The 16,358-nt window shown below is 49.1% G+C and overlaps 1 protein-coding gene across 1 annotated transcript in view; it reads right to left on the reverse strand.

Annotated features, from left to right (window-relative positions):
- The window catches only part of LOC139548297 (EF-hand domain-containing protein D1-like), a 29,650-nt gene that overhangs the window by 7,679 nt on the left and 5,613 nt on the right, over nt 1–16,358 (reverse strand). Inside the window, exon 2 of the mRNA XM_071357887.1 lies at nt 12,148–12,295. Coding sequence (XP_071213988.1) covers nt 12,148–12,295 — 148 coding nt within the window. The remainder of the gene's footprint in view (nt 1–12,147; nt 12,296–16,358) is intronic.

Here is a 16,358-nt window from a genome sequence, read left to right on the forward strand (position 1 = left end):
ATTAACACTGGAGTGATAAATCATCAGATGATCATGTGCAAGAAGAGATACTGGTGTGCAAAAGAGCAGAAAAGTAAATAAATAAAAGCAGTATGGGGGGTGAGGTAGGTAAATTGGGTGGGTAGTTTACAGATGGACTATGTACAGCTGCAGCGATCGGTTAGCTGCTCGGATAGCAGATTTTTAAAGTTGTTGAGGGAGATAAAAGTCTCCAACTTCAGAGATTTTTGCAATTCGTTCCAGTCGCAGGCAGCAGAGAACTGGAAGGAAAGGCGTCCAAATGAGGTTTTGGCTTTAGGGATGATCAGTGAGATACACCTGCTGGAGCGCGTGTTGCGGGTGGGTGTAGCCATCGTGACCAGTGAACTGAGATAAGGCGGCACTTTACCTAGCATAGCCTTGTAGATGACCTGGAGCCAGTGGGTCTGACGACGAACATGTAGCGAGGGCCAGCCGACTAGGGCATACAGGTCGCAGTGGTGGGTCGTATAAGGTGCTTTAGTAACAAAACGAATGGCACTGTGATAAACTGCATCCAGTTTGCTGAGTAGAGTATTGGAAGCTATTTTGTAGATGACATCGCCGAAGTCGAGGATCGGTAGGATAGTCAGTTTTACTAGGGTAAGTTTGGCGGCGTGAGTGAAGGAGGCTTTGTTGCGGAATAGAAAGCCGATTCTTGCTTTGATTTTGGATTGGAGATGTTTGATATGAGTCTGGAAGGAGAGTTTGCAGTCTAGCCAGACACCTAGGTACTTATAGATGTCCACATATTCTAGGTCGGAACCGTCCAGGGTGGTGATGCTAGTCGGGCGTGCGGGTGCAGGCAGCGAACGGTTGAAAAGCATGCATTTGGTTTTACTAGCGTTTAAGAGCAGTTGGAGGCCACGGAAGGAGTGTTGTATGGCATTGAAGCTCGTTTGGAGGTTAGATAGTACAGTGTCCAAGGAAGGGCCGTAAGTATATAGAATGGTGTCGTCTGCGTAGAGGTGGATCAGGGAATCGCCCGCAGCAAGAGCAACATCATTGATGTATACAGAGAAAAGAGTCGGCCCGAGAATTGAACCCTGTGGTACCCCCATAGAGACTGCCAGAGGACCGGACAACATGCCCTCCGATTTGACACACTGAACTCTGTCTGCAAAGTAGTTGGTGAACCAGGCAAGGCAGTCATTAGAAAAACCGAGGCTACTGAGTCTGCCGATAAGAATATGGTGATTGACAGAGTCGAAAGCCTTGGCCAGGTCGATGAAGACGGCTGCACAGTAATGTCTTTTATCGATGGCGGTTATGATATCGTTTAGTACCTTGAGCGTGGCTGAGGTGCACCCGTGACCGGCTCGGAAACCGGATTGCACAGCGGAGAAGGTACGGTGGGATTCGAGATGGTCAGTGATCTGTTTGTTGACTTGGCTTTCGAAGACCTTAGATAGGCAGGGCAGGATGGATATAGGTCTGTAACAGTTTGGGTCCAGGGTGTCTCCCCCTTTGAAGAGGGGGATGACCGCGGCAGCTTTCCAATCCTTGGGGATCTCAGATGATACGAAGGAGAGGTTGAACAGGCTGGTGATAGGGGGTGCGACAATGGCGGCGGACAGTTTCAGAAATAGGGGGTCCAGATTGTCAAGCCCAGCTGATTTGTATGGGTCCAGGTTTTCCAGCTCTTTCAGAACATCTGCTATCTGGATTTGGGTAAAGGAGAAGCTGGGGAGGCTTGGGCGAGTAGCAGCGGAGGGGGCGGGGCTGTTGGCCAAGGTTGGAGTCGCCAGGAGGAAGGCATGGCCAGCCATTGAGAAATGCTTGTTGAAGTCTTCGATTATCACGGATTTATCGGTGGTGACCGTGTTACCTAGCCTCAGTGCAGTGGGCAGCTGGGAGGAGGTGCTCTTGTTCTCCATGGACTTTACAGTATCCCAGAACTTTTTGGAGTTAGAGCTACAGGATGCAAATTTCTGCTTGAAAAAGCTGGCCTTTGCTTTCCTGACTGACTGCGTGTATTGGTTCCTGACTTCCCTGAACAGTTGCATATCGCGGGGACTCTTCGATGCTATTGCAGTTCGCCACAGGATGTTTTTGTGCTGGTCGAGGGCAGTCAGGTCTGGAGTGAACCAAGGGCTATATCTGTTCTTGGTTCTGCATTTTTTGAACGGAGCATGCTTGTCTAATATGGTGAGGAAGTAACATTTAAAGAATGACCAGGCATCCTCAACTGACGGGATGAGGTCAATATCCTTCCAGGGTACCCGGGCCAGGTCGATTAGAAAGGCCTGCTCGCAGAAGTGTTTTAGGGAGCGTTTGACAGTGATGAGGGGTGGTCGTTTGACCGCGGACCCGTGGCGGATACAGGCAATGAGGCAGTGATCACTGAGATCTTGATTGAAGACAGCAGAGGTGTATTTGGAGGGCAGGTTGGTCAGGATAATGTCTATTAGGGTGCCCATGTTTACGGATTTAGGGTTGTACCTGGTGGGTTCCTTGATGATTTGTGTGAGATTGAGGGCATCAAGCTTGGATTGTAGGACTGCCGGGGTGTTAAGCATATCCCAGTTTAGGTCACCTAACAGAACAAACTCTGAAGCTAGATGGGGAGCGATCAATTCACAGATGGTGTCCAGGGCACAGCTGGGAGCTGAGGGGGGTCGGTAGCTGTAAGGGCTGTCTCTCTCCTCATCCTCGGACGAGGAGAGGAGAGAAGGATCATCAGACCAAAATGCAGCATTCGGGAAGTAAGCCATCTTTTTATTATTAACGACGATGGCAACACGAAACAAAAACACTTTCAAATATACAAAACAAGAAAACGACGTTGACGAAACCTGAACATAAACTTACATAACTAAACGTAAACTCACGGACAGGAAACAGACGACATCAAAATAAACGAACAGCCAAACAGTCCCGTATGGTACATACATTCAACGACACAGGAGACAATCACCCACAAACAAACAGTGAGAACACCCTACCTAAATATGACTCTTAATTAGAGGAGAACGCAAAACACCTGCCTCTAATTAAGAGCCATACCAGGCAACCACAACCAACATAGAAACAGATAACATAGACTGCCCACCCAAAACACATGCCCTGACCTAAACACATACAAAAACAACATAAAACAGATCAGGACCGTTACAGAACCCCCCCCTCAAGGTGCGAACGCCGGGCGCACCAGCACAAAGTCCAGGGGAGGGTCTGGGTGGGCAGTTGACCACGGTGGTGGCTCCGGCTCTGGACGCTGTCCCCACACCACCATAGTCACTCCCCGCTTCTGTCTTCCCCTCCCAATGACCACCCTAAAACTAACATCCCCTAAATGAACGGCCAGCACCGGGAGAAGGGGCAGCACCGGGACAAGGGGCAGCACCGGGACAAGGGGCAGCACCGGGACAAGGGGCAGCACCGGGACAAGGGGCAGCACCGGGACAAGGGGCAGCACCGGGATAAGGGGCAGCACCGGGATAAGGGGCAGCACCGGGATAAGGGGCAGCACCGGGATAAGGGGCAGCACCGGGACAAGGGGCAGCACCGGGACAAGGGGCAGCACCGGGACAAGGGGCAGGTCCCGGCTGAGGGACTCTGGCAGATCCCGGCTGAGGGACTCTGGCAGATCCCGGCTGAGGGACTCTGGCAGATCCCGGCTGAGGGACTCTGGCAGATCCCGGCTGAGGGACTCTGGCAGGTCCCGGCTGAGGGACTCTGGCAGGTCCCGGCTGAGGGACTCTGGCAGGTCCCGGCTGAGGGACTCTGGCAGGTCCCGGCTGAGGGACTCTGGCAGGTCCCGGCTGAGGGACTCTGGCAGGTCCCGGCTGAGGGACTCTGGCAGGTCCCGGCTGAGGGACTCTGGCAGGTCCTGGCTGAGGGACTCTGGCAGGTCCTGGCTGGACGGCTCTGGCAGGTCCTGGCTGGACGGCTCTGGCAGGTCCTGGCTGGACGGCTCTGGCAGGTCCTGGCTGGACGGCTCTGGCAGGTCCTGGCTGGACGGCTCTGGCAGGTCCTGGCTGGACGGCTCTGGCAGGTCCTGGCTGGACGGCTCTGGCAGGTCATAGCAGGACGGCTCTGGCAGGTCATAGCAGGACGGCTCTGGCAGGTCATAGCAGGACGGCTCTGGCTGATCATGGCAGGACAGCTCTGGCTGGTCATGGCAGGACAGCTCTGGCTGGTCATGGCAGGACGGCTCTGTAGGGAGGAGAAGGAGAGACAGCCTGGTGCGTGGTCTAGGCACTGGCTGCGCTGGAGAGGAGGAAACAGCTGGAGAGAGAACCCGGAGAGACAGCCTGGTACGGGGGGCTGCCACCGGAGGACTGGTACATGGAGGTGGCACCGGGTATACCGGACCGTGAAGTAGGACACGTGCTCTTGAGCATCGAGCCTGCCCAACCTTACCAGGTTGAATGGTGCCCGTAGCCCTGCCAGTGCGGCGAGGTGGAATAGCCCGCACTGGGCTATACTGGCAAACCGGGGACACCATTCGTAAGGCTGGTGCCATGTATGCCGGCCCGAGGAGACGCACTGGTGGCCAGATGCGTTGGGCCGGCTTCATGACATCCAGCTCAATGCCCAACTTAGCCCTCCCAGTGCGGCAAGGTGGAATAGCCCGCACTGGGCTAAGCACGCGTACTGGGGACACCGTGCGCTTTACCGCATAACACGGTGTCTTACCAGTACGACGCCTTCTACCTCCACGGTAAGCACGGGGAGTTGGCTCGGGTATCCTACCCGGCTTTGCCACACTCCTCGTGTGCCCCCCCCCAAGAAATTTTTGGGTCTGACTCACGGGCTCCCAACCGCGTCGACGCGCTGCCTCCTCATACCAGCGCCTCTCAGCCTTCGCTGCTTCCAACTCCTCCTTGGGACGGCGATATTCCCCTGGCTGAGCCCAAGGTCCTCTACCATCCAGGATCTCCTCCCAAGTCCAGGAGTCCTTGTTGCTCTGTTGAGCATTCCCTTGCCGCTTGGTCTTAGCGTGGTGGGTGATTCTGTAAGGGCTGTCTCTCTCCTCATCCTCGGACGAGGAGAGGAGAGAAGGATCATCAGACCAAAATGCAGCATTCGGGAAGTAAGCCATCTTTTTATTATTAACGACGATGGCAACACGAAACAAAAACACTTTCAAATATACAAAACAAGAAAACGACGTTGACGAAACCTGAACATAAACTTACATAACTAAACGTAAACTCACGGACAGGAAACAGACGACATCAAAATAAACGAACAGCCAAACAGTCCCGTATGGTACATACATTCAACGACACAGGAGACAATCACCCACAAACAAACAGTGAGAACACCCTACCTAAATATGACTCTTAATTAGAGGAGAACGCAAAACACCTGCCTCTAATTAAGAGCCATACCAGGCAACCACAACCAACATAGAAACAGATAACATAGACTGCCCACCCAAAACACATGCCCTGACCTAAACACATACAAAAACAACATAAAACAGGTCAGGACCGTTACAGTAGCAGGCGGCAACAGTGAGAGACTTATTTCTGGAGAGATTAATTTTTAAAATTAGAAGTTCGAACTGTTTGGGCATAGACCTGGAAAGTATGACAGAACTTTGCAGGCTATCTCTGCAGTAGATTGCAACTCCTCCCCCTTTGGCAGTTCTATCTTGACGGAAAGTGTTATAGTTGGGTATGGAAATCTCAGAATTTTTGGTGGCCTTCCTAAGCCAGGATTCGGACACGGCAAGGACATCAGGGTTGGCAGAGTGTGCTAAAGCGGTGAGTAAGGCAAACTTAGGGAGGAGGCTTCTGATGTTGACATGCATGAGGCCAAGGCTTTTTCGATCACAGAAGTCAACAAATGAGGGTGACTGGGGACATGCAGGGCCTGGGTTTACCTCCACATCACCCGAGGAACAGAGGAGTAGTAGGATGAAGGTGCGGCTAAAGGCTATCAAAACTGGTCGCCTAGAGCGTTGGGGACAAAGAATAAAAGGAGCAGATTTATGGGCGTGGTAGAATAGATTCTGGGCATAATGTGCAGACAGGGGTATGGTGGGGCGTGGGTACAGCGGAGGCAAGCCCAGGCACTGGGTGATGATAAGAGAGGTTGTATCTCTGGACATGCTGGTCTCAATGGGTGAGGTCACCGCATGTGTGGGGGGTGGGACAAAGGAGGTATCGGAGGTACGGAGAGTGGAACTACGGGGTCCATTGCAAACCAAAACAATGATAACTAGCCTGAACAGCAGTATGCAAGGCATATTGATATTTGAGGGAGACATACAATAAGGCATAAAGTGATTGCAGGTCTTGATTGGGAGAGCTAGCTAAAACAACAGGTGAGATAACAGCAGCTAGTCAGTTAACACAGCAGCAGCAGGTAAAAATGGCGACGGCTAGGCAGAGAGGGTCGGATTAACTACACACAGATCCTGAGTTAAAGCACAGAGCCGACAGATAAAACACAAATAAACGGAATGGAGTACCGTGAATTAATGGACAGTCAAGCAAGCATCAGCTATGTAGCCAAGTGATCATAGTGTCCAGGGGGCAGCCGTAGATGGAGCAGTGAGGCCTCCACTAAGCTAGCCCGCGGCGTAAGATTGTTCGATAGACCTGTTCAGATAGCAGCCGATATGCTCAAGACAGCTAACGATTAGCGGGCCGCAGTTAGCATATGGGCGTTCAGGTTACGTCGCGATGGAGGGGCCAGTTGAATAACTCCCTCGGGCAGATAACGTCGGTATCCCAGTCGTGAAGGCCCGGTGGGGCTCCGCATCGGCAGGAAAACGGGTCCGGATAGGTGATTGTAGCCCAGGAGTGGCTGATGGAACTCTTCAGCTGGCTAGCTCCGGGATAATTGGTGTTTGCTCCGGAATTGATGTTAGCCAATAGTCACTCGGATAGCAGCTAGTTAGCTGCAAGATCCAGGTGTAAATGCCTTCTGGCGTTTAGCCTTCTGGCGGAAGGCTCTGGCTGATTCGGTCTGGCGGAAGGCTCTGGCTGATCCGGTCTGGCGGAAGGCTCTGGCTGATCCGGTCTGGCGGAAGGCTCTGGCTGATCCGGTCTGGCGGAAGGCTCTGGCTGATCCGGTCTGGCGGACGGCTCTAGCGGCTCCTGTCTGGCGGACGGCTCTAGCGGCTCCTGTCTGGCGGACGGCTCTAGCGGCTCCTGTCTGGCGGACGGCTCTGTAGGCTCATGGCAGACGGGCGGCTTTGCAGGCTCATGGCAGACGGGCGGCTTTGCAGGCTCATGGCAGACGGACAGTTCAGACGGCGTATGGCAGACGGGCAGTTCAGACGCCGCTGGGCAGACGGGCAGTTCAGGCGCCGCTGGGCAGACGGGCAGTTCAGGCGCCGCTGGGCAGACGGGCAGTTCAGGCGCCGCTGGGCAGACGGGCAGTTCAGGCGCCGCTGGGCAGACGGGCAGTTCAGGCGCCGCTGGGCAGACGGGCAGTTCAGGCGCCGCTGGGCAGACGGGCAGTTCAGGCGCCGCTGGGCAGACGGGCAGTTCAGGCGCCGCTGGGCAGACGGCAGACTCTGGCCGGCTGAGACGCACTGTAGGCCTGGTGCGTGGTACCGGAACTGGAGGTACCGGGCTAAGGACACGCACCTCAGGGCGAGTGCGGGGAGAAGGAACAGTGCGTCCAGGGCTCTGGAGACGCACAGGAGGCTTGGTGCGTGGTGCCGGAACTGGAGGCACTGGGCTGGAGACACGCACCATAGGGAGAGTGCGTGGAAGAGGAACAGGGCTCTGGAGATGCACTGGAAGCCTGGTGCGTGGTGTAGGCACTGGTGGTACTGGACTGGGGTGGGAAGGTGGCGCCGGATATACCGGACCGTGAAGGAGGACACGTGCTCTTGAGCACCGAGCCTCCCCAACCTTACCAGGTTGAATGGTCCCCGTAGCCCTGCCAGTGCGGCGAGGTGGAATAGCCCGCACTGGGCTATGCAGGCGAACCGGGGACACCACCTGTAAGGCTGGTGCCATGTACACCGGCCCGAGGAGACGTACTGGAGGCCAGATACGTTGGGCCGGCTTCATGGCATCCGGCTCGATGCCCAACCTAGCCCTCCCAGTGCGGCAAGGTGGAATAGCCCGCACTGGGCTAAGCACGCGTACTGGGGACACCGTGCGCTTTACCGCATAACACGGTGTCTGACCAGTACGACGCCCTCTTACTCCACGGTAAGCCCGGGGAGTTGGCTCAGGTATCCAACCCGGCTTCGCCACACTCCCCTTTAGCCCCCCCCCCCCCCAAGAAATTTTTGGGTGAGCCTCTCGGGCTTCCAGCCTCTCTTACGTGCTGCCTCCTTATACCAGCGCTCCTGGGCTGTGGCTGCCTTCTTCTCCTCCCTCAAGCGGCGATTCACACCAACCTTAGCCCAGGGTCCTTCTCCATTGAAAATTTGCTCCCAACTCCATTCCTCTTCTCTCCATTGCTTTAGTTCCTTCCCTCCTTCCTCAATCCGCTTGGTCCTGTTGTGGTGGGTAGTTCTGTCACGATCGTGTGGAGGAGAGACGGACCAAAACGCAGCATGAGGAAAATAAGCCATCTTCTTTTAATTAAACAAACGAAGATGAACATGAAACGAAAACACTATTACAAACAAACAAAACAACAAATGATCGTGAAGCTAAATAACGCAAGTGCCCAGACGAGCAACAAACGTTAAACAAGACAACTACCCACAAAAGCCTACTGCCTATGGCTACCTTAAATATGGCTCCCAATCAGAGACAAATGAATGACAGCTGTCTCTGATTGAGACCCAATCTAGGCAGCCATAGACATAACTAGACAACCTAACAATACTCTATCCCATACACATACAACACCCATAGACTAACCAAAACACACACAACATACAATGCCCACCCCAACTCACGCCCTGACCAACTAAACATAATCAAAATAACATAAAAATAGGTCAGGAACGTGACAGTTATAGCCGTGGTATATTTAGCCGTGGTATATTGACCATATACCACACCCTCTCGGGCCTTATTGCTTAAATAGACACCGGCTGGATTGCGGTTAACCAATCAGCATTCAGGATTAGACACACCCGTTGTATGAAACATCAATAAGTACCTAACAGTCTAATATCATAACATCATGTAGAAGTGATAACGGTTCCTTCTAATATCATAACATCATGTAGAAGTGATAACTGTTCCTTCTAATATCATAACATCATGTAGAAGTGATAACTGTTCCTTCTAATATCATAACATCATGTAGAAGTGATAACGGTTCCTTCTAATATCATAACATCATGTAGAAGTGATAACGGTTCCTTCTAATATCATAACATCATGTAGAAGTGATAACTGTTCCTTCTAATATCATAACATCATGTAGAAGTGATAACGGTTCCTTCTAATATCATAACATCATGTAGAAGTGATAACTGTTCCTTCTAATATCATAACATCATGTAGAAGTGATAACTGTCCCTTCTAATATCATAACATCATGTAGAAGTGATAACTGTTCCTTCTAATATCATAACATCATGTAGAAGTGATAACGGTTCCTTCTAATATCATAAAATCAAATAGACATTATAACAACTGTTCATGTCTGTGGGTTTAGTGTCGGAACTGTCCTCCTATAAAATGTGCTTTCTGTGTGTGACCTTGGTGTAGCAACCTGATATCAATCAATCAATCAAATGTATTTTATAAAGTTGTTTTTACATCAGCAGTTGTCACAAAGTGCCATACTGATACCCAGCCTAAAACCACAAAGAGCAAGCAATGCAGATGTAGAAGCAGAGTAGCTAGGAAAAACTCTCGAGGTGAACCAGGCTCTGAGGGGTGATAGAATTCCCCGTCTAGCTGGCCCCATCTAGCCTGACCACCAGTGGTCCTAGGGGAACTGTGCTGTGTAATGGGATATGTATGTGTGGAACTCTGCTACTCCAATCAGGAGAATGAGAGGCAGAGAGAAGCAAGGATTGGTCGAGTCAACGCCTCAGAGCTGAAACACAGAGTCTTTGTATATCTCTGTTCAGCTGCCCCTGTCACCTGTTTAACCCTGTGAGTGAACACACTAACTGTAAGTCACTCTGGATAAGAGTGTCTGCTAAATGACTAAAATGTCAAATGTAAATGAGTGTGTGAGAGAGAGGGAGAGAGAGGGGGGGAGAAGGGGAGATAGAGGGGGTAGGAAAGATAAGGAGAGAGAGGGAGGGAGAAGTGAGAGGGAGGGGGTAGGAAAGAGAAGGAGGGAGACAGGGGAGTGGGAGGGAGAAGGGAGAGGGATGGGGTAGAAAAAAGAAGGAGGGAGATGGAGTGGGTGGGAGAAGGGAGAGGGAGGGGGTAGAAAAGAGGAGAGCCCTAAGACAGCAACAGCAACACAATTAGACCCAACCAAAATCATGAGAAAACAAAAAGATAATTACTTGAAACATTGTAAGGAATTTACCAAACAACAGAGCAAACTGGAATGCTATAGGCCCTAAACAGAGGGTACACAGTGGCAGAATACTTGACCACTGACTGACCCACAATTAAGAAAGGTTTTGACTATGTACACACTCAGTGAGCACAGCCTTGCTATTAAGAGACCCCCCCCCCCCATACACTCACAGAGTGATATTGAGACACAGCTTTTTACAGACTGTCCTGAGAGGAGTGCAGTGCCTTCAGAAAATATTCGTACCTCGACTTATTACACATTTTGCTGTTACAACCTGAATTCAAAATTGATTAAAAAAATTATAATGTCACCCATCTACACACAATACCCCATAATGACAAAGTGAAAAAAATGTTTTTTTAATGTTTGCACATTTATTAAAAATGAAATTCTGAAATATCTCATTTACATAAGTATTCACACCCTTGTCTTGCCATTGAATTTAAAGTAGATTTAAGTAAAAACTGTAATTCGGCCACTCAGGAACATTCATGGTCTTCTTGGTAAGCAACTCCAGTGTAGATTTGGCATTGTGTTTTAGGTTATTGTCCTGCTGAAAGGTGAATTCCTCTCCCAGTGTCTGGTGGTAAAACAGACTGAACCAGGTTTCCTCTAGGATTTTGCCTGTGCTTAGCTCCATTCCGTGAATTTTTGATCCTGAAAAACTCCCCTGTCCTTAAAGATTACAAGCATACCCATAACATGACCCAGCCACCACTATGCTTGAAAATATGGAGAGTGGTACTCAGTAATGTGTTGTATTGGATTTGCCACAAACATAACACTTCATATTCAGGACAAAAGGTTAATTGCTTTGCCACATGTTTTGCAGTATTACTTTAGTGCCTTGTTTCAAAGAGGATGCATGTATTGGAATATCTGTATTTTGTACAGGCTTCCTTCTTTTCACTCTGTCAATTAGGTTAGTATTGTGGAGTAACTACAATGTTGTTGATCCATCCTCAGTTTTCTCTTTTCTCCTATCAACTCTGTAACTGTTTTAAAGTCCCCATTAGCATCATGGTGAAATCTCTGAGAGGTTTCCTTCCTCTCCGGCTACTGAGTTTGGAAGGACACCTGTATTTTTGTAGTGACTGGGTGTTTTGATACACCATCCAGTGTAATAATTTTTTTTACCATGTTCAAAGGGATATTCAATGTCTGTTTTTTTATTTGTACTCATCTACCAATAGGGGCACTTCTTCGCGAGGCATTAGAAAACCTCCCTGGTCTTTGTGTTTGAATCTGTGTTTGAAATTCACTGTTTGACTGAGGGACCTTACAGATAATGTTTGGGGTACAGAGATGTGGTAGTCATAAAAAAAAAAAGTTTAAAATTAGTATTGCACACAGAGTGAGTCCATACAACTTACTATGTGACTTGTTAAGCACATTGTTACTCCTGAACTTATTTAGGCTTGCCATAACAAAGGGGTTGGATACTTATTGACTCAAACCATTTCAGCTTTTCCTTTTTAATTAATTAGTAAAAATTAAAAAAATTAAAATAACATGTTTCCACTTTGACATTATGGGGTGTTGTGTGTAGGCCAATGACAACAAAAATATACATTAAATCCATTTTAAAATCAGGTTGTAACACAGCAAAATGTGGAAAAAGTTAAGTGTGAATACTTTCTGAAGGCACTATATGTTTTACTGCAGTTAAAAAATACACACTGTAATTAACAGGCCACACACACACACACACACACACACTCAGGGAAATTGACATGGAAGTAGACAATACAGTACACACACCTCTCTGTAGCTCAGCTTGCCGTCGAAGTCCTCATCCACCTCCTTGATCATGTTCTTGAGGCCGAGGTGGGTCTGAGGAGCTCCCAGCTTCTCCATCATCAGCTTCAGCTCCATCAGGTCTATGAAGCCGTCCTTACCACTGTCAAACCTACAGAGAGAAGAGGGTTGATCCATGAACTTACATTATAACAGCACAACTCTATGAAGCCCTCCTTACCACTGGCAAACGTACATACACTATATATACACAATTATGTGGACACCCCTTCAAATTAGTGGATTCGGCTATTCCAGCCACACCCGTTGCTGACAGGTGTATAAAATAGAGCACAGAGCCATGCAATCTCCATAGACAAACATTGGCAGTAGAATGGCCTTACTGAAGAGCTCAGTGAATTTCAACGTGGCACCGTCATAGGATGCCACCTTTCCAACAAGTCAGTTTGTCAAATTTCTGCCCTGATAGAGTTGCCCAGGTCAACTGTAAGTGCTGTTATTGTGAAGTGGAAACGTCTAGGAGCAACAACGGCTCAGCTGTGAAGTGGTAGGCCACTCAAGCTCACAGAATGGGACCGCAGAGTGCTGAAGTGTGTAGTGCATAAAAATCATCGGTCCTCAGTTGCAACACTCACTATCGAGTTCTAAACTGCCGCTGGAAGCAACGTCAGCACAAGAACTGTTTGTCGGGAGCTTCATTAAATGGGTTTTCAAGGCTGAGCATCCGCACACAATACTAAGATCACCATGCACAATGCTAAGTGTCGGCTGGAGTAATATGAAGCTCGCCTCCATTGGACTCTGGAGCAGTGGAAACACGTTATCTGGAGTGATGAATCAGCTTCACCATCTGGCAGACCGACGGACAAATCTTGGTTTGGTGGATGCCAGGAGAACGCTACCTTCCCAAATGCATAGTGCCAACTGTAAAGTTTGGTGGAGGAGGAATTATGGTCTGGGGCTGTTTTTTATGGTTCGGGTTAGGCCCCTTAGTTCCAGTGTAGGGAAATCTTAACGTTAAAACATTTGTTGACATTCTAGAAACAAGCATTTCGCTACACCTGCAATAACATCTGCTAGACATGTGTATGTGACCAATACAATTTGATTAGATTTGATTTAGACAATTCTGTGCTTCCAACTTTGTGGCAACAGTTTGGGGAAGGCCCTTTCCTGTTTCAGCATGACAAGGCCCCGTGCACAAATCAAATCAAGTTTATTTTATATAGCCCTTCGTACATCAGCTAATATCTCGAAGTGCTGTACAGAAACCCAGCCTAAAACCCCAAACAGCAAGCAATGCAGGTGTAGAAGCACGGTGGCTAGGAAAAACTCCCTAGAAAGGCCAAAACCTAGGAAGAAACCTAGAGAGGAACCAGGCTATGAGGGGTGGCCAGTCCTCTTCTGGCTGTGCCGGGTGGAGATTATAACAGAACATGGCCAAGATGTTCAAAATGTTCATAAGTGACAAGCATGGTCAAATAATAATCAGGAAAAAATGTCAGTTGGCTTTTCATAGCCGATCATTAAGAGTTGAAAACAGCAGGTCTGGGACAGGTAGGGGTTCCATAACCGCAGGCAGAACAGTTGAAACTGGAATAGCAGCAAGGCCAGGTGGACAGCAAGGAGTCATCATGCCCGGTAGTCCTGACGTATGGTCCTAGGGCTCAGGTCCTCCGAGAGAGAGAAAGAAAGAGAGAAGGAGAGAATTAGAGAGAGCCAAGATTTTCAAAATGTTCATAAATGACAAGCATGGTCAAATAATAATCAGGAATAAATGACAGTTGGCTTTTCATAGCCGATCATTAAGAGTTGAAAGCAGCAGGTCTGGGACAGGTAGGGGTTCCATAACCGCAGGCAGAACAGTTGAAACTGGAACAGCAGCAAGGCCAGGTGGACTGGGGACAGCAAGGAGTCATCATGCCCGGTAGTCCTGACGTATGGTCCTAGGGCTCAGGTTCTCCGAGAGAGAGAAAGAAAGAGAGAAGGCGAGAATTACAGAGAGCATACTTAAATTCACACAGGACACTGGATAAGACAGGAGAAGTACTCCAGATATAACCAATCACGTCAGTAACTCAACCCACTCAAGTGACGCACCCCTCCTAGGGACGGCATGAAAGAGCACCAGTAAGCCAGTGACTCAGCCCCTGTAATAGGGTTAGAGGCAGAGAATCCCAGCGAGGTCCATACAGAAATGGTTTGTCGAGATCGATGTGGAAGAACTTGTCTGGCATGCACAGAGCACTGACCTCAACCCCATTGAATACATTTGGGATGAATTGGAACGCATACTGCGAGCCAGGCGTAATCGCCCAACATCAGTGCCCGACCTCACTAATGCTCTTGTGGCTGCATGGAAGCAAGTTCCCACAGCAATGTTCCAACATCTACTGGAAAGCCATCCCAGAAGAGTGCCCATGATTCTGGTATGAGATGTTCGATGAGCAGGTGTCCACATACTTGGTCATGTAGTGTACAGGTGTGTCTACATACAGCCAGGGAGAGAGGAAGGCACACAGACATTACACTACCTCACATTAAATTACCAGGAGAGGAAACATGTAATGTCTGTTTGTCATAAAGGACAACAACTATGGGTCATAGATAGTTATATAGTCAACAACTAGAACTCAGAGGTGTTTCTCATGGTCAGCTCAAATGCTCAGCAAAACCTCATGGCTCTAGTAAGATATGTGCCAAGTTCATCCTAGACTGGCTGACAGGCACAATGTGGTGAAAGGCATCTATACCCTGAGTCTGAACAGACGGCCACATCTAGACATAGAGATACAGGCCCTAAGCCTACCAATGACATTAAACACACACACACACACACACACACACACACACACACACACACACACACAGGAGAGACAGATATATTGTGATAAAGGTCTGATGTCGGGAATAGAGATCCGGGTGGTCGACACTAACCAGACAGTCTCGATAGCTGTATGCGCTTGACTGACACACACAAACACCAACTTCCCCTGATCAATCACAGTTAAACACACCACACTCACTTGTCATCAGACACAAAACAGATTCATCAAGGGTGTTGGGGGTCCTAGATAAACAGATCAGGTGAATCACTGAAAAACAGAGAGGGACATGACTGAGTGGGATGCAGATAGAGCAGCTGTGTGTGTGTGTGTGTGTGTGTGTGTGTGTGTGTGTGTGTGTGTGTGTGTGTGTGTGTGTGTGTGTGTGTGTGTGTGTGTGTGTGTGTGTGTGTGTGTGTGTGTGTGTGTGTGTGTGTGTGTGTGTGTGTGTGTGTGTGTGTGTTTGAGAGGGGGCCTGCAAGGAGTCTGTCTGTCTGACACAACAAGTGTTTACAGATCCGTTCACACAGCTGTTCGAGAGGCACTGGATCTGGGTGTGAGTGAGGAAACACACACACTCTCTCTCACACAGACACACACACAAACACACACGTGTGCTCCTATCTTGCCGACGCCTGAATGGTAGGAGTGTAATCTGGTCAGACCAGAAACCAAAGAGAGAGAGGTCATTGTTTCAGTTCAACTCTTCAAAGGCCATAGGAACTAAACCCCCTCCCTTCAAAACAACCTGATTTAGGACTGTTAACTTTCTAACAATCAGCCTAAAGATATCATCAGCTCAGTAGCACAAAGGACCATTGATTTGAACCACACCCCATCACTTTAAAGGCAAACCTTGCTTTACTAATGCTAAACATCCATCCCAAAATAAATAAATGTTACTAATACATCCACCCATTACTGTAACCCACCCAATACTGTAACCCACCCATTACTGTAACTCACCCATTACTGTAACCCACCCATTACTGTAACCCACCCAATACTGTAACCCACCCATTACTGTAACCCACCCAATACTGTAACCCACCCAATACTGTAACCCACCCAATACTGTAAGCCACCCAATACTGTAACACTACTCATTCCCCTCACACACACACACACACAACACATTTGCTGCCATCTGTGTTCTAAAACAGCTGGTTCCTTTTGGCCCTCCACAGCTGACCAGCATGACAACTGTTCACAGCAATGGGTGACCCCAGAGCAGCTTAGCAACTGTCACCTGTACATACAGGACTAACTCCACAGCTTAGTGACAGGTCCTAGTCCAGATCCTCAGCTGGGTCAGTCAGTATCTCACAATAACAACATGTTATGCTGAAAGAACAGAAAAGCTGTCTAGTCAGAAGCACTTGATCAATA

This window comes from Salvelinus alpinus, chromosome 21, assembly GCF_045679555.1.
Source record: "Salvelinus alpinus chromosome 21, SLU_Salpinus.1, whole genome shotgun sequence".
Lineage (NCBI taxonomy): Eukaryota > Metazoa > Chordata > Actinopteri > Salmoniformes > Salmonidae > Salvelinus > Salvelinus alpinus.